The sequence below is a fragment of the Myotis myotis genome, unplaced genomic scaffold (assembly GCF_014108235.1).
Source record: "Myotis myotis isolate mMyoMyo1 unplaced genomic scaffold, mMyoMyo1.p scaffold_m19_p_13, whole genome shotgun sequence".
Taxonomy (NCBI): Eukaryota; Metazoa; Chordata; class Mammalia; order Chiroptera; family Vespertilionidae; genus Myotis; species Myotis myotis.
The window spans coordinates 51,679,947-51,699,193 of record NW_023416317.1 but is presented as its reverse complement, the minus strand read 5'-3'; the positions used below and the strand labels follow the sequence as shown (position 1 = coordinate 51,699,193).

General features: G+C 43.6%; 1 protein-coding gene across 3 annotated transcripts in view; it reads right to left on the bottom strand.

Annotated features, from left to right (window-relative positions):
- LOC118668365 (myosin VIIA and Rab interacting protein) overlaps nt 1-19,247 on the bottom strand; it is a 168,588-nt gene that overhangs the window by 137,680 nt on the left and 11,661 nt on the right. The window contains exons 2-4 of one of the 3 annotated variants that reach the window (XM_036333238.1): nt 15,938-16,081; nt 10,520-10,772; nt 4,445-4,588 (exon numbers count right to left, since the gene is read on the bottom strand). In XM_036333238.1, coding sequence (XP_036189131.1) covers nt 4,445-4,554 — 110 coding nt within the window. In that variant the 5' untranslated portion in view covers nt 4,555-4,588; nt 10,520-10,772; nt 15,938-16,081. The remainder of the gene's footprint in view (nt 1-4,444; nt 4,589-10,519; nt 10,773-15,937; nt 16,082-19,247) is intronic. The other 2 variants (XM_036333237.1, XM_036333239.1) reach the window with 2 other exon arrangements.

Here is a 19,247-nt window from a genome sequence, read left to right as displayed (position 1 = left end):
CTGCGCTGGAATAAACATTTGTTCTACGAACCCCGCTGAAACCCTGCGTTTTACCTGCCTCCTAGGAATTAGGATTGATCATTTAGGCCTGACTTTTCAGATCTGTGGATTTTATAGAAACAGGAAGTAGCAAGTTTCCCCTGTATTTGAGATATGCTAGTAACTTCATCAACAGGGGTCAGTGGGGTTTTGAAAATTAAACAAGATACCAGTTTGGTCTGGAACAGCTCTGTGAGCATGATGTTGACATGCTCACCTGAGCAGACTTTCAGTTCTGATGACTTGGACTCTTGTGCTCTGTAGACCCGTCTAGGGCCCCGTGACTGAGACCATGTCTTCATGCTCTAGAAATTTTCTCTCGAACATTCTGATGAGCTGTATCTCATTAAATTTTTGGCATAAATTGCTCTGATGGCCGACCCTAATCTGTGACAACATTCATTTGTTTTACATTTTTATAAGCCCTACCCTTTAGTTTAATATTATTAAAGCTTGACGGTGGCCCCATCCAATGAGGAAAGACAAGTGGCAGCCACCTCACCATTGTTTCAAGTCCTTTTTGCCACGCAGAGGTCCTGTTTTTAGAGCTGATCCTGAGGCTTACGTGGAAGGAAGAGCTCCCCTGTGCTGGGAGGAAGCTCCCGGTGACGGCACCTGACCTGGGCTGGGCTGGGGTAGCACAGCTCTGCTGGCTGCGGGCCCTCTGCCTAGTGCTTGGGGTTTGATAACTCCACCTTTGTTGAGTTATCCAGTAGAAGACCCCTGTCCTGTGAGATCAGTACATTCCCCTGGAATTACCTCTTAATTAACTTTTCTGGTACTTAATCATCATAAGCCTTATTTAATATCTAGGCAGTGTGGGAAAGTGCCGATGGGATTTCTTGTATGAGCAATAAGATAAGGTCTTTGGAAACTGTTGAATCAATTCTCATTAATGTTGATTTATAGGACTGAGGGTTTACCAGCTGTCTGCTAGCTGGCAGGTTAGCAAGTAGATGGGTTTGGTAGAGAACCTCAAATGTAATGGACTCTAGACCCTGACCATTTCAGCATGTCCTGAATTTGTGAAGCTTTATAGCAACAGTGTGTGTTTTGTGTTTTAGGGAAAATACAGAGGCACCAGGATGGATTAGGACATAAACCAGGGCCCATCCGACTATTCACACTCCCATCCTAAACAGTCGGGCAAGACCACACACAAAAGAAATTGAGCACAGGAACTTGAAAGGACCATGAAGTGTGCTTTGGAACTATTGAAAATTATGCTGTAGTTACATGACTGGGTGGGAATATAAATTATTTCCTTTATGGAGAGCCATGCGGCTATAGCTATCAAAATTACAAATGTGTACAGCCTATTGCTTAGCGATTTCATTATCTCTAAGAATTATCTGACAAATAAACTTCATTTGAAACGAAATGTGTTTGAGGTTATAACTATAACAGTGTTTAAATTATACACCAATAAGTTACTGGGAACATATAGTCCACCTGGGCAACGGAATGCTATGTGGTTGTGAAAAAGAATGAGGAAGCACTCAATACTGCTGTGCAAAGACCTCCAAGATGTGTTACAAATAAGGTTCGGGACAATGGGATGATACCATTTTATTAAAAAGGGACGAAAATTCAATTTATATACACACACACACACACACACACACACACACATATACATATATACACATAGAGAGGGGAGGAGGAGCAAGGGAGGAGGAGGAAGGGAGAGAGATTCTGTATATGCATGAAGTATCTCTGGAAGAATACATACATGTGAACCATGTAGCTTAGACTGTGGGGAGGAATTGAGTAACTAAAAGACAGAATTAAGGGGAGACCTTTCATTGTCAATTGAACCATGTCATTATAAAACCTAAGAGAATCATTTGTAAATGGAGCCTAAAAAAACATTCCTAAGTGTCTTAATTGCTTGTGTGTTATTGTTGGATGAATACTAAGGGTTCAGCAAAAGTTTATATCCTTTTCCCTAGACTTTACCGTAAAATAATGCGGTTGTACATACACTTGGAAGACATACTGTTTGGTCGAGTGTCTATTTTTTCTTTTAAACAGGAAGAGAGAGATGCTCCTTTTTAAATGGACTGTCCGTCACTGTGTGACCCTGAACTTTTAATGTTGTTGCTGCTTCTCGCAACCCCAGGTCGCCACGGAAGGGTTATCAGGCAACCTTGCCCTCCTACAGCTCCTCACAGAATGGGGGAACCACACAGAGCAGAGGCCAGCAGGCCCTGAGCACCTGCTCAGGCTTAACTACAAACGGGGGTGTCTGATGTCTGTGACCCCACAATAAGACATAATGGAAATAAATGGCATTGTGTAATCTACGGAGGATATATTCCCTCTTGGCCCCTCTTCCCCCCCCCCCAAAAACTTCATGAAACACTTAAGAATTTAGTCATATTAGGCCAACATAGCTCTTAAAACTTATTAAGCTATCTAAATGGTAACTTTACTTTCTTGGATCACAAACAACTAAAACTTAATCACAAAAGTATAAACGAAAGTTCTCCCCCGAATAACTCTGCGGTTACACACTCGCTGTTTAGAAAGTGTTGTTAGAGGCGGTGTTCTGTGACATGCAGCCAGGCCTATAGAAGGGAAAGTCTTGCATTTCAATTTTTTCCTCATTAAACAAGTAAGCATAGATAGAATTAAACTAGCAATTCAAAAGCCGGGGGGAGGGGGGGAGAGAAGTAAACAGTGTAATAAGAGGAAGGGATGATAAAAATAAACGCAGAAATTAATGGTTCAGAAAGCAGAAAGGAAAGGATAGAATTAGCAAATTAAAGTAAAATCTAGCTAGCCTGTTTGCTTTTTTAAAAAAGAATAAAATACCCCCCAAAATATTTGACAAAAATATTCAAAGAAAGAAAGGGAAAAGAACAATTATACTAGTAGACCATCAGGAATGAGGAGGGGAATATCAGCCCAGGTGCAAAGGAGATAAAATGTACAAGAGAAACTCCTCTAAATCTTGGGGACTCAAATGTGGTCCACAGACCAGCAGCAGTTTCAACCTGGGAGCATTACTAGAAACTGACGCTCTCAGGCCCCACCCCAGACCCACTGAGTCAGAATCTGCATTTTACAAGATCCCCAGGTGATTCACATGTACTTTAAAGTTTGGGTGACATTGCTCTAAATCAGTGATTCTCAATCTTGCTGACATACAATGATCAGTTTCAGAGCTATAAAAAAATACTCCCTGGGATTCTGACTTCACTGGCCTATGCATCGGGATTTTTCGGACTTGCCCAGGTGACACTAATGTGAAGCCAGAGTTGAGCATCACTGCTCTAAATTATTCTATGAAAATAAATGTTAAACATCTCAATATGGCCCTAGCCAATTTGGCTCAGTAGATAGAGCATCGGCCTGCGGACTGAAGGGTCCCGGTTTTGATTCTGGTCAAGGGCACATGTCCAGGCTGCAGGCTCGATCCCCAGTTGGGGGCACAGAGGAGACAGCCGATAAATGATTCTCTCTCATCATTGATGTTTCTATTTCTCTCTCCCTCTCCCTTCCTCTCTGAAATCAATAAAAACATATTTGAAAAAAGACAGGTTTGTGATCACTTCATAACTTATCACTGTGTTGTACACCTGAAACTAATATAATATTGTGTGTTAATTGTAATTGAAAAAAATTTTTTTTAAAGACTGAGGTTTGGAGCTCAGTGCCTCAGGAAGAAGATGGTCCGTGACCAAACCATGGGCTCTCCTGGGAGGACAGATTTACGGAGGAGGGGAGCTGATGCGGACTTGCCATCTGGTTCTAACACGCGAGGCCTCGTTTCTATCACTCGGACTTTTTCACTCCACCCAACTGAGCAGCAAGACTTTTTCCACAAGGGCCTATCAACTACAGGAGTCAGAAGACCCCACCCCCCTGGGCCTCAGTTTCCCCCTCTATGGCATGAGGAGGAGGATGCTGGGCCAGATGATCCCACCCCCAACCGGACGGTCACTTTTGCACCAGGTCTCCCACGGGAGGGGAGCTTTCTCACAGAAGACTGCAGAGGGATGACTGCTGTTCTCCCAAGAACTGTTCCCAGCGCCCTGGTTATGTTCCAATGGTACCAGCCGACAGGAAAACCACAGCCAGGAGCAAGCTCAGCAGCCACTGTCATCACAACCCCACCCCGTCTACAGCTAATGATTGACAGGGCGAGCAGCCCAAACCAAACCTTGCTTGAGAGTATGAACAGTCACATGTCTTAACTGACACTGCGATGGCCAGCACTGAGGCTGGCAAGCCTTTCGACAACGGGAAGGGTGTTCTTCTTGAACACACGTAAGCGTGTGTGGACGCGACATAGAGACTTCTGAGCTCCGAGCTGGCAGCAAGGAACATTCTCGGGAAACCTGTTTTCACTTGTCCACATACGGCTCATGGCACCCAGGAGCCAACAGAGGCATCTCACCTAAGCCGTTCTTCTTCTTTTTTCCGAAGATTGAAGTCTCGCTGGACCACCTGGAGGACATGCTCGGTTTCATCGTCCGTCAGACTGGACAGGTCCAGCTTCCTCCCCATGATTCAGTGCCAAACGCAGCCGAGAAGACAAGACCTGGAAAAACCAAGGAGAGACCACAAACTGAGGGGAAGATAAAAACGATCGATGGGTAAAGTCTACCACGTTTGTGATTAAACAAAATTAAATGCAGTGTTTATATTAGGTAGTATAAGGTAGTATCTTGCTGCGCTCTCATGCTCAGCAAACATTTACCGATGACTTCAGCGAGCCTGCAGAGAAAAGGAAATGACCATCTGCTGGTTTCACTCATCCTGACTTAATTAGAAATAAACAAGCTACTCTCCTCAACCAAGTGAGGATACATGAGACCTGGTGTGGATGTCTATGAAGGTAATATCCCCAAAATCTAAATTTTATGGTTTGAAGTTTTACACTCTAAGTACCATGTGCGATTGCAAAATAAAATAAACTATAATACTTAAAAAATGTCCTATTTACACTGTATATCCTTGAACTTTTCATCACATGACTATAAAATATAAACTAGAAATCAATAAACTCTCTTCTGCAAAAGGAAAAATATATATATACTAAAATCTTATTTAGCCATTTTCCAGCAGTAGAAAAGACAGTATTTCAAAGAAACACCTACCAGCAGTGCATAGCTAATAATTACGGAAACTACATATCTAATGAGTGGCTGCATCCAGGGATGAAATCAAATAAGTAATTCTAGCAAATAGCCCAGAACTGAAGGCCAGCATAAACAGAAACGCAAACATCTTCAGCAAAATATTAGTGGACCAATTCAGCAAGATTTCAAAAGAATTATTATATACCATGACCAAGTGGGCTTTATCTAAGTGATGCAAGGTTGGTTCAACATGTAAAAATCAATTGTGTCATTCAGCACATTGACAGAATAAAAGGGGAAACTAATATAATCATTTCAAGAGATGCAGAAAAAGCATTTGACAAAATTCAATACCCATTCATGATAGAAATCCTATGCAAACATAAACTAAAGGAAACTTCCTCAATCATATAAAGGTCATTAAAAAAATTAAAACAATAAAAAACTACAATTGACATCATACTCAATGATAAAAGACTGAACGCTTTCCCCTAAGATCAGGAAAAAGGAGAGAATGTCTACTCTCATGACCTCTACTCAATACTGGACGTTTTTACTTTAAAGCTACATTAATCAAGACCGAGTGGTACTGGCGTGTAGGTAGGTGTATGGGTTTGCTAAGGTTGTTATAACGAGTACCACAGACTAGGTGGCTGGAACAAGGGAAATTTATTTTCTCACAGTTCCGAAGGCTAGACGTGTTAGAGCAAGATGTTGGCAGAATTCATTTCTTGTGAGGCTTCTCTCCTTGGCTTACAGCGATCTGTCTCCTCCCTGTGTCCTCATCGGGTCTTCTCTCTATACATGTCTGTGTCTAAATATCTCTTTTTAGGGGTCTCAGTCATATTGGATTAGTGCCAACCCTAACAATCTCATTTTAACTGAACTGTCCCTTAAATATCCTATCTCCAAATACAGTCTCAATCTGAAGTAGGGTTAGGACTTCAACATACGGATTTTGGGGTGATCTAACTCGGCCCATAACATCCATGTTTTGCCTCCCACTCCAAATCCATATCCTTCTCACATGCAAAATATATTCACCCCGTCCCAAGATCCACTAAAGGCTTAACCTATTCCAGCATCAATTCGAAGTCCAAGATCTAAATATCTAAATTAAGTATATGTGAGACTTGAGCTATGATTCATTCAAGGAAAATTCTTTTCCAGTGATAAGGTACATTTCTAATGAAACCAGATAAGAAGTCATCTGCTTCCAAAATAACAATAGGTGGGACAGCCAATGGACAGGTACTCCCATTCTAGAGGGGAGACAGTGGAAAGAAGAAAGGGGTACTGGGCCTCAAGCAAGTCTGAGAGCAGCGCAAATCCTCTTTGGCTCCAATCCTCCTTGTGCCCACCAGGCGGCCCTGCCTTCTGAGCCCATGAGGGTGGCTGCCCCACCCTTGGCCCTGGGTGCAGCCACAGTGCTTGGCCTGCCGAAATCCAGGAGATGGCCCCACCCTCTATAACTGAGGAGGAGAGCGCTCCACCCACCCAGACCATGGGGACAGTGGCAGCCCTGCAGACCTCTGAATTGCCTGTTGGACCATTCTTCTCTTTTCTTGAAAAAAGAACACGTTTGTAGCTAGATGGCTCTATGGGCTCATCCTGTAGAATCTCAGAAGTCCAACAGCCTGCCTTCACTTCATCCTGTGTCTGTTGAGTCTAAGCTGGCAGTGTTTCTGTACATACAAGTTCTCAAAAGCTTTGCTGGCATCCAATGCAATTCACGGGGGCCAAGCCACCAGACCAGAGGGTCCTCTGAGCATCTTTCCTGGATACTGAATCTCCATCCCTGGTTTTTGCTGAAATAGTCGATTGGATCCCTGCGTCATCCATGTCATCCCTTTAGCAAGTTGGTTGTCCAGACACACCCCTGATGTTCTCATTTTTGCAACATGGACAGACTAAGAACTTTCCAAATCTGCATGTTCTGGTTGCTTTTGCTCAACTGCTTCTTCAATTTATCTCTCTGCTCTCACATTTAACTATAAGCGGCAAGGAGAAACCAGACCATGTCTTCAACACTTTACTTAGAAATCTCTTCAGCCAAATATCCAATTTCATCTCTCACAAGTTCTACCGTCCACGAAACACTATACACAATTCAGCCAAGCTCTTTGCCACTTTATTCAAGGACTGCCTTTCCTCCAGATTCCAATAACATGTTCCTCATTTCTGAGATCTCACCAGACCCAGCTTTAACATTCACATTTCTACCAACATTCTGTGTGTGATGATGTATGTTTTCTCTAAGTTGCTAGACCCTTTCTCTACAGCTCTCCTTTTCTTCCTCAGCCTCAGCACAATCACCTTTAACATCCATATTTCTACTTATAGGTCCTTCAAGGGTGTGTAGGCTTTTTCTGGCATGTACCTCAAAGCTATCCAGCCTCTACCTGTTACCCAGGTCCAAAGTCACTTTCACATTGTTGTACAGAGGAAACAAAAATGGCCAGCACCCGCCCTAACCAGTTTGGCTCAGTGGATAGAGCGTCGGCCTGCGGACTCATGGGTTCCAGGTTCGATTCCAGTCAAGGGCATGTACCTTGGTTGCGGGCACATCCCCAGTAGGGAGTGTGCAGGAGGCAGCTGATTGATATTTCTCTCTCATTGATGTTTCTAATTTTCTATCCTTCTCCCTTCCTCTCTGTAAAAAATCAATAAAATATATTTTAAAAAAATGGCCAGCGCCCAATGTGTAATTTCATTGGCAGTTGCACAACTGCAAATTAAAACCTCATTTCACACCCACCAAAAGAAAAAGTCTTCATCAAGTGTTGACAGGGGGCAGGACAACGGCAGTTTTCAGATAGTGGGCACAAATTGGTACAATCTATAATAATAAAAGTGTAATATGCTAATTAGACTGGACATCCATCTGGACATCCTTCCAGACGACCTTCCAGACAAAGCCAGGGCTGCGAGGGAAGCCTGGGTCCCAGATGCCTACCAGCGGCCGGAGGGAAGCCTGGGTCCCAGGTGTCAGAGGGAAGCCAGTGCCGGCAGCTGGGGGAAGAAAGGCCTACTCTTGCATGAATTTCGTGCATCGGGCCTCTAGTGTCTTCATAACACAATTAGGTGTCATTTTCAAAGTTGAAGATGCATGTGCCCTATGAACTAGCATTTCTGCCACATCTAGGTATATTCTTCAGATATACTCTTGCAAAAGATATGCACCAATTTGGTGGGATCATATGAAATTTCTAAGTTTGTACTATTTTCACCTGTAAAAATGGCTATTTTACACTCTTCAACCTAACACAAGAGTATTAATAGCAGTCACATTCAAAATAGCACAAAATAAATTAAAATATCATGAATAAAACCTAGAAATGACCTCAAACATCCATAAACAGGAGGAAGGATAAACAAATAGTGTATATTTGTCTCATACAATGGAATACTCTAATGCAGTGAAAAAGAACATATTGTAAGTTTATTCATCATCAGGAATGAGTCTTAAAAACCTAATGTTGAGACAGAGAAGCACACCACATGTGCCTGCATGTAGAGTATGCATACAGTATGATTCCTCTTATAGGAAGCTCAAAAGCATACAAAGACAAAAATATATATTTTTTAAGAATAAAGGTGGTAACTATAAAGAACAAAATGGGACCTCAGAGAGGAGAGGATTTGGTTGGAGATAATCACATAGGGGTTTCAGAGCTATCAGGGAAGTTCTATCTCATTAGCGAGACAGTGGTACAGCAGTTGCTACTTACTACTATTAATATCATTATTAAAAGTTTCAAGTTACATGCACTTTTGTCTGTATCTTTCACAAGCATATAAAGTAAAATACACCTAACACTAAACAAAAGTCATCTAATTTCATTATAATTAAAGCAAATATTTGACATCGGGTATCCTAAAGGAGACATAACTAAAGCAAAAACTTGAAATGTTGTTCAAGGAATATCTGATTATAATAAAAATGATGATAATGATTTTAACCATTATTTGTTGAACACCTGCTATGTTCCAGATGCTTTAGCTTTTCATATATATACTAGAGGCCCGGTGCACGAAATTCATGCACTCAAGGGTGCCCCTCAGCCCGGCCTGCACCCTCTCGCAGTCCGGGAGCCCTCAGGGGAAGTCTGACTGACGGCTTAAACCCGCTCCCCCTGTCCTCCCACCCCCTCTCCCCCCCGGCAGTCAGACATCCTTAGCACTGCCACAGAGGCGGGAGAGGCTCCTACCACTGCCGTTGCGCTTGCCAGTCGTGAGCCCAGCTTCTGGCTGAGCAGCACTGCCCCTGTGGGAGTGCACTGACCACAAGGGAGCAGCTCCTGCACTGAGTGTCTGCCGCCTGGTGGTCAGTGCACGTCATAGTGGCTGGTCATTCCGCCATCAGGCCAAAACCAGCTCTCCGACATCCCCGAAACGGTCCCAGATTGCGAGAGGGTGCAGGCCAGGCCAAGGGACCCCACCAGTTCACAATCAGGGCCAGGGAAGGGAGGGGCGTGGGAGGTTGGCCAGCTAGGTACCCCGGGAGGGCTCGACAGCGTGTCCGGCCCATCTCACTCAGTTCTGATTGGCCAGACTCCAGCAGCAAGCTAACCTACTGGGCAGAATGTCTGCCCCTGGTGGTCAGTGCACATCATAGCAACCGACTGACCGATCGACTGTCTGCCCCCTGGTGGTCAGTGCACGTCATAGTGAGCGGTTGAGCGGCCTTAGCATGTCATTAGCATATTACACTTTGATTGGTTGAACACCAGACTAAGAGACACTTAGTACATTAAGCTTTTATTATATAGGATAACATTAATATTCTTAACTCCCACAAAATCCTATAGGCAATCACTACCTGCGCCACCTCTTACATATGAGAAAATGCAGGCTCATAGTTATATTTTTTACTAAAATAAATGACAAACGACAGGCAGGGTCTGACAGTGCCTCGGTCTGGCTCTGGGGCCACAAATTCACTCCAAGATTGTCAAATTTGAGGTGCACAGTTCCCTGCCCTCTCTTTCTAGCGTGTGAGAGCTAAGAACAGGAGATCCCAGTATTTGGCTGCTAATCAGACGAAGGTGATCTGCCATTATAATCTCCAAATAATGGCAATAGTCATAAAGGACAGAACAGTCTCAGTCCTTAAAAGTCTTTTGTTAAGTAATTAAAAACCTCATGACTGTATGATGCAAACTAATCTCAAGATTTAACCAACAAATCACAACAAAAATTTCAACTATTAAAAATTTTTAATTAATGCTATTTGTCAAAAGCAAATCTTCGGTCCACTTTGCCCAAGTGATGTGGGGGGTGGGGGAGGGGGAGGTGGGGACAGGGAGAGAACCTAGGGCACCTACTGGTCCTTAGAAGTCAGACTCCACCATGGGCTGCAAAGGTAAGAGGGAAGCTTCATAAATTACCATCTTGTAGTCTCGGAAGGTTAGGAAGAACAGATGAGAGGGCACCGTGAAAATGCAGGCTGAGTTCTTCCTTTAAAACACTCTGTTAACGGTAATAATGGCACTTTGGAGTTTCTCAGAAGGTGGCACGTCTGTCTCCTTCACTTTACTTCACTGGTGTTTGGCTTCTGAGAACTCTAAATGAGATTCTGAGACTCCCAGTTAGTAAGACTGAAGTGGCAGCTTTGATCATATCAAATCTAAGAAGAAGAACCTGTGCCCAAGAGAGAGAAATGGTTTCTGTAAAAAAATACATACAGTGGCTCTAAATGGACAAGTCAGAGAGCAACGAGAAAATCTTTTTTGGGGGAAATGGTGAAAGCTTCTTCCCTTTTCTGAAATAAACACAATTAGATTCCCTGAGCGACAAGAGAAAGCATCTTCAGAGCTGGAGGAGCCTTAATGCCCGTGAGTCAGAGGTCACTTGGGTGTGATTTTTTTTCATGGAAAGAGGACAGACTGCAAGCCCAGGAGGAGGAGTGATTTTCCAGACAAACACACAGGTTCAGACGCTCCTGACTTCCACGCCAGTGCGCCTGCCTCTGGATGGCTCCGGTGTATACCCAACGAAGATGGCAGCAGAGAGAATACATTTTAAAAGCAATTAATGAGAAAATTAATACAACGTCAAGATTTAATTATATCTCCATGTCCCTAATGTGTGCTTCTCAGGTTACTGCTCCCACAAGCGGTCTGAGAAAGGGGAGCTCCGCAATTGAATGAATTTGAGGAATGCTGCCAACTGGATTGCTCTCTTGGGGACGCACAATATGCATAGAAGCTTATCAGAGCCTTTGAGACGTCTGTCACTGAAGAACCAGTTTGATTTTGTTGAACCCTGCATTTCCCAAATGAATTTCTCTTCAGATACCTCGTTCCTTGATAACAGCTACCACTTCACATCCAAAAAAATGACTACATCTGGGAAATACTGCAGTAAGTCCATCCCATGATGACAAACCCCAGCAGTTACGCTAATATGATTACTGAACTGATTTAGTTGTGTTTTAATGTGATTATCACAAGCTACCGAGCTAGATGACGTTTAGAAGATGATGACTTCAAAAATGAAACCAAATGTATAGAACTTTAAAGTTAGAAGACCAAAACAAAGGTAGAACGGTCCACACTATTCCTGACTAGAATAACTAACATGAGGGAGGATATGGACACTTTTTCAGGATACTGGTTAACACAAACCTTGCAAATGAACAAAAGCCGGAATTCCAAGAATATTAAATCCATATATGAAGGTTCATCATGAAAGGTCAATGTCTACACAAGAGACTTTCTGGAAAGGTACCTAGAACAGAAAGATCAAGGACAAAAGACTGGATGGGATATTTACAGATCCAGTGTGTGTGTGTGTGTGTGTATGTGTGTGTTGGTGATGGTGATGGTGATGGTGATGATGATGCACCTAATGTAGAGAAAAGAGTAAAAAGATTAACTTGGAACATTCGAAATCCTAAAAGTGATATAGGATAAATACTTCTGAGGCTTCCCTCTTTGGCCATGGCTAGATCTGAAGAGAAATGTCTTCTTCCTACAAAGGAATCTGAATATTGGGACTCTCCTACCTACTTAAGGTACTTGGTATGGGGTTGGGGGCGGGGGGAGGAAGGCACTTGGCCTGGGAAGAAAACACACACACATATGAAATATGCTTTCACTGTGACTTTTCTTTGGAGCAAGGGGTGCTCACTAACCTTCATCCCTTCCCCTTCAAGGGTGTTTCCCAGAGCAGATGTGGTTACACCACTGGGCACAGCTGATTGGACCAATACTAAATGTCAGAGTCACTCTCCCGGGAATGCTATTAACATTCAGCTTGCTGATCTTGGTGGCCTGCTGCAACGCTGCCTGAGAATGCCACCAAATACCCTTTTATCTCTGCCATAAATTTTCCACTTTGCTTTTCGCTCTTTTTATCATTTCCGTTACTTTAACTCACTAGCAAATGGTCCTTGACTCCCGAATCTATGTTCCTAACCTGTTCACCATCCTACCCTGCTGCTCAGAGGGTCACTAGAAGAAGCAATCGCAATGACCAAATCTTTCCCCCCATGTGTATGAAACACTTTTTAAAGAACAGTCCAAAGTCCATGCTGTTTTCAAATTTGAACTTGAATCACAAACCCACATTTTAAAAAAAATTAAAGTGACTGACATTCCAACTTGCAAACAGTTTTATACACTTGAAGCCTTTGGCTAACCCACAGGATCTAACATAATTGGCACATATTCAAGCATACGCCCTAGAATTTCCCTCCATGGGGCTTCTCAGCGTACATTCTGCCTTTCCCAAAGTTATCGGCTTCTTGGATTAGATGAACTCTCACTGGCTTCCAGCGCAGTTGGTAGCTACAGAGCACTTGGAGGTCCCCAGGGCATGTCCTTAAATCCCAGTAAATCTCCAGCAGGTCTGACAGCCCACCTACACAAGAAAGGAGGCTGGAGAGAATAAAATCCTCAGCTAGAATATCAGCGTTATCATTTCTTTGGCAGGAATCAAGATCAGAAAACCCGAAGACATGACATTGTTCATTTCACACTAAAAGACCTATCCGTCAGTATATCACCCAATTACCGTATCAGCTTCTGCTGAGACCCACAGAAACGCCTGTTATCACATTCCCCTATTGCTCAAGGAGCTCATACAGGTTTCTGTGGAAAATAAGCTTATAAATAAAAGCTGGAATTTGGAATTTTCAGTGGAAAATATGCATGTTAACTAGGAGTAAGGCAGATGAAAAACACTGGTTTTTTTCAACTACTTAGAATTTGCATTTTAGTTTCTTTTGTCTTCCTTCATTTATAGGATTTAGAAAAAAGACATGAATACTGGTTAGAATACCCTTTTAAATTCGTATTTCTAAAAATGGAGAGGAAATTAAAAACTATAACAAAAAGCTTTACCAACCTTACAGCAGTCCTACAGCCAGGAGGAAACATCTCTCGTGAAACTCGGGCTTAGCTCGGGCTAAATGAAAACATCAGTCTTATCCGCGTCATTTGAGAATTCTGTGCCATGTCAGCTATTAACTTAGAAAGGAATTATGATGCCTGATGCAACCTGATCCAACCCTTCCTGGCATCCATATCCCTGCACGTTATTCAGTCTGTGCCAGGTGTCCCTTTCCTTCCTCTTTCAGGACAAAGTAAAGGTAGCAGAAAGAACTGAACTTTGCTAAAGAGGATTTCTGGGAACAGGAAAAGATAATACTTCCTGGCTTGAGATCCTAAGCCCTGCCTATCTGAGTGATAGGGGTTAGCTCTCCAGCAGTGCCCCCTGGGCGTGGCTATACCCAGTTATGCAAAATCACCTGCAGTCCCCCCAAGAACTGTATGCTGTAGGTCTCCCTTCTAGTCATGTCACTTACACAGTTTCCCCAAATCAGGGTCCATCTCTACTCTAGAAAGGCTTCCCTGACCAGTCTAGGTGCCCCCATTTTCTATTGCCCACCCCTCTGCTTTGGCACATCCCATGCTGCTAGCCCCCAGCATCATCATTTATTCCAATCTACCTAAAAGGCTCACACATTATCTAACCCAGCGTTCGCCAATCAGTGGTCCACGAGGTCTGAATGGTTGGTGGCCGCTGATTCTAACCCACATCTTAGATAATATAAATATCATCTTTACTTCTAAAAACAAAGGTCAGTTTCATATCATATCCACTTGGTGGGCTTACACTAAGGAATGTGAAGCAGATTTGTTTAATGTCCCAATAAACAAGTCTTTACTTCCCAGTAAATGATTTTCAAGCTTTTTAATAACAGATATGGCTTGGTTTGAAAAGGTCAGCTCCACTGAACTCAGAGCCAGCAGCTTTGTCAAACCAGCACCAAGACTAGAGGATACTCAGCGCATGTCAAGAATATAAATAACTCCTGCACATCAAATGCAAGCCTGATAGGTGGAAGTTGCAAAGAAAGGTTCATCCAAAAAGAATTACTATCCTAAGTGCCAAATGAGAACCTTAAATGCAACATAGTAAATGCCACACATCATATAAACAAGGAATTTTCCTTATGTTACAGAGTCCATAAATATTCATTTGTTTTACAAACATCTGGAAGTGTATTACACATCTTCATATATAAAAGGAAAAAATATTGACCACCGTTCTCCATGAGCATCATAATTTAGAAAGGGAGACTTGCAAGTCAATAAATGATCTCAAATAGAGAGTGAGCCATGAGCCATGAGCCATGAGCCATGTCAATCTGGGAAGTGCACAGGGATCAACAAGTTGGGAGTGCAAAGAACAGAATGGGGCCCAGAAAAGGCAACAGAAAGAATTACTAGATGGAGATAACAAGATGTTGATCAAAAGATTTCAAAGGAAATCCTGGGGAATAAGATGTCCATAGGAAGCTTTAAAAAGCTCCAGTATATTCTTGGGAACCTACAAGACCACATGCATGTACAGGGCTGTGTGCCTAGACAGAGCTGTGCATCTGGTATGCTCAGGAAAGAGCTAAAAAGACTCTAATCTCTTGTGTGTAGATGAACCTCCAGGCACTGAGCAAATAAGAAGGAAAGGCTAAGACAGATGTGTAAATTGACTGCCAGAGCATTGCAAACATACTCCAACACAAACACAGAGTCCCTCTGGCAAAGGCTGGGAGACTTACTTATTCGGGGGATTAAAGAAATCTATGTCCAATCAGCTGACCACTAAGCTAACCAACTAGAACTTCAGTGGCCACACATGACAAAGAATAATGAACTTACATAATTAATCCAGAAAAGTCAATAAACAAACAAAAACAACCCAGGAGAAGGTGAGATCTGACTTTCAGAGTTACCACATTATATTATTTGAAATGTCGTTTTCAATAACAAAAAAAAAACACTATTATATGTAAAGAAACTGAAAAAATGACTCACACCTGGGAATAAAAGTGGTCAACAGAAACTGTCCCTGAGAAAGACCATGTAGTAGACTTACTTAACTTACTTATTTATAAATTGGCTATTTATAAATATGGTCAAAATACTAAAGGAAACCATGTCTAAAGAATTAAGGGAAGGTACAAGAATGGTTTTATTCAGGAATATCAATAATGAAACAGAAATTACAAAAAAAGAACCAAGTAGAAATACTAGAGTTTAAAAGTGCAATAACTAAAATGAAAAATCACTAGAAAGACTCAACAGAATATCTGTATTGGCATAAGAAAGAATCAGGTAACTTGAAGATACATAATGGAGGCTACAAGCTCGTGCAACTTTAGGCCAAACTTCCTCCCCCATTAAACAGGAGTCACATTATGATTTTATTTCTGGTAAATGAGAACAGTTCTGGAAGTTGAAAATTGGCTGAGAGATCTTATTATCGCCTTCCATATAAGATTTGATTGCATTTCCTACCTATTAACTAGACCATGATGTAAACTTCCTCAGAAGGATGGTAAAGGTGGAGGAGATGCTCAGGTGGTCTCTGCTGGCAGGGACTGGTGGCAGCAGGTCTTGGGAGATGATTTCAAATGGTAGTAGATGGCACCCAAACACACCCTAAGCGCAAAGTAATAAAGGGAGTTAGGGGATGGCCCAGAGACTGGTTCTCAACCAAGGGCTATATTGCCTCCCACGGGGGACATGCAGCGATGTCTGGAAAAGTTTATAGTTGTCACAACTAGGTACATGCTACTGGCATCTAGTGGGTAGAGGTCAGGGGTTGCTGCTAAATGTCCTGTGATGCACAACAAAGAATTATCTGACCCAAAATGTCAATAGTGCAAAGGTTAAGAAGCTATGGTCTAAACAGAAAGCTACGAAGCATGACAGACTTTCTCTTCACCCCCAACACACCCAGGCTTGCCTGGGAATTCACAGAAGGCCTTCACTACTGTCGCTGTGCACGGAGCATGAGGAACTGCAATCACTACAGAAACTCTGGACTGTGCAATCACTCACAGACACTGTGATGGTTAACATTATGTATCAACATGACTGTGCCAACGGATGCCCAGATATTTGGCCAAACATTATTCTGTGTGTGTCTGGATGAGATGACTATATGAATTGGTAGACTGAATAAAGCAGATTGCTCTCCTTAATGGGGGTGGGCCTCATCCAACCAGTTGAAGGCCTGAAGACAACAAAAAGGCTGACCCTCCCCCAAATAAGAGAGAATTCTTTCTGTCTAATGTGTTCTAATTGGACAAGGACTATCCCCCGTCTCTGGACTCAAACGGAAACATCAGCTCTTCCTGGTTCTCCAGCTGCAGGTCTTGGGATCTGTCAGCCTACATAATCATGTAAGTCAATTCCTTATAATAAATACCTTTATTTTATACACAGATATGTATACACCACACACATCCTATTGGTCCTGTTTTTCTGGAGAACTCTAATGAATACAGACATATACACACATTACACATTATTGGCAAATAAATGACCTGCTTTATAAACCTTGATTACGTTTTCTGGCTTTCTCTGCAATGACGGTACTTATAAGAAACAAAAGCCCAGGATCTGTTCTAGAGCTCAGTGCATTTCTCTGCCATCTTGAATTAGAACCATGCCTTCAATCCCCTACGTCTCCATTCGGTTTCTGAGGCTCTGAATACAGTGGAAACCCTGTGATGTCTCCCTGTCAGCTTCCCATCCTTTGGGTAATTTCACGTTGCTCTCCAGCACAGAGGACAGCCTAATGAACGCCCGATAAAAATAATTCTTCAGCCTACTGAGAAGGTGCTCTTCAGTTTCACCTGGATAATGATGCTTTTTGCTCCCTTCGCTGTATAAAAGTCTGGTACATTTCTCCTGTCTGTAATAAAAGTGCATCAAGATAAGAGTTGGCAGCTGGCTGTATTTGAAACTAGACCACATAATTACAGTGGAGCTCATAAGACTATGAAAAAAATATACATTAAAACTCACTAATTCAGACTTCATCAATTCTGAATTTGTGATCAAACACGGTAGGCTAACATTTACTGTTGCATTTGTCCTCAAAAGAAAGGAACTAAGAAAACTAAGAGTAGGTGAAAAGGGTGAATATTTACCTTCCAAAAAGAGCAAATCATTATCAGGTCCTCACTTAGAAGTATCAATTCATATGTAAACATCACAATGACAGCGTAAGCAAATAACAGCTGCAGAGCCTGGGTTGTAGTCCACAAACCTCTCCGAGTCCTGCATACCTTCACTGAGTAGAGGCTGGGCCAGCTTGCAATAAAGGACAGTCAGGCGGTGTGGCGAGGGCGACCTGAGGAATGCGCTGTGAGCCACTGCACCGAGGAGAGATGGGGAGCTTCCCAGGAGTGGTGATGCCCAGGCCAGGGCCCTAACGAGGGGCAAGATCGGCTAGGTGTCCAGGCTGAGGGAAGACTGAAGACAGAGGCATCCCTCAGAGATGTACTTATCACTGTACATCTGCTGCTGGGTTGTGGAGGGAGGTTAGGAAGCCGAGTTCCAGAACTTGGACTTCAGCTGAGGGCCCTGGGAGCCACTGCAGGGTCCTACACAAGGGAGCAACGGAGGCCCAGCATCTGTGCTTTCCTGGGGTCACTCGGGTAGTGGTGGGGAAGATGGCGAGGTGAGCAAGGACAGAGGCAGGTGAGTGGGAGCCACTACATGGTTCATGTGAGAGTTCTAAGAAGAAAAGAAAGCAGAGAAGAGGGACTCAACCCTGCCTATTTACTCTCTGATTAAAACCCCTTCCTCCTGGAAAATGGTCAGAAAGTTCAAAGTTCAACTCTCCAACGGGCGGCTCCTTCCCTCTCCCTCCTCCTTCCCAAGATGGCATCTGGCACCACAGGCAGGCTTTACTGCTCTCGCGGCAAAGAATGCACGCGTGACCAGTATACACGGAGCCCTTCTAGGCTGGGCTCTGCCACCAGAGGCCGATCTGGTGCCTGGACCGTATCTACCCTCTTTCTTTATCGTTTGTCAGGAATGGCACACCTGGCTGTTGACCGTGACCCCACTGAGAACTCTCATCACCACGGCCCTTGTTCTCGTCAGCCTTCCCTCCTGGACCCCAGGCTTCAGCAGCTCCAGCTGTCCACCCAGCTGTCCAACATTCTCTCACCAGGACACATGGGGATCCCCAGCTCCCTGCCTTCCATGCACGGGCTGTGGGGCCCAATTTGATAGACAGCTCCCCCAACCAGTGCCCCACGTCATTCCTGGGCCACAGTGGATGTGGCTACACAGGGTTTCCTAGACAAGACTGCAGCTTCCTCCCTGCCACGTCCCGAGGCCCCCTGTCCCTTCTGTTGAATGTTCTACCCTGCACTGTGAGGCACACACTCACACCACTTGCTATCCTACTCCAAGAAGAGGGCGAGGCCACAAACTCCTGCTCTCTTTGCCTGCTCCCTGTCTCTGCTATTGGGAAGATAGGCACCCCCCGCCCCCATGGTAATAGAGTAGGCCTGCAGAGAGGAAGTCTGTGAGGGTGGACCCATCTGCAACCATGTGGTTGGGCCCTGCTGCCATGGCCATTCTGGTCAAGAGGTCAGTGAATAAGAACCGGGGAACAGGCTGCCTGACCCACCACCCCCACTCCAGGTGCCATCTTGTTTACCTGATTATTGAGAACGTCCACACAGATATTCACATATCAGCCATGCTCCTCTGAGCGGTCCCTCATCCGCAATCCGCTTTCCCAGACCTCCTCATCACTGACCTCCCAATCCTGTTCTTTCCCACCCTGCCGTCCTTTCAG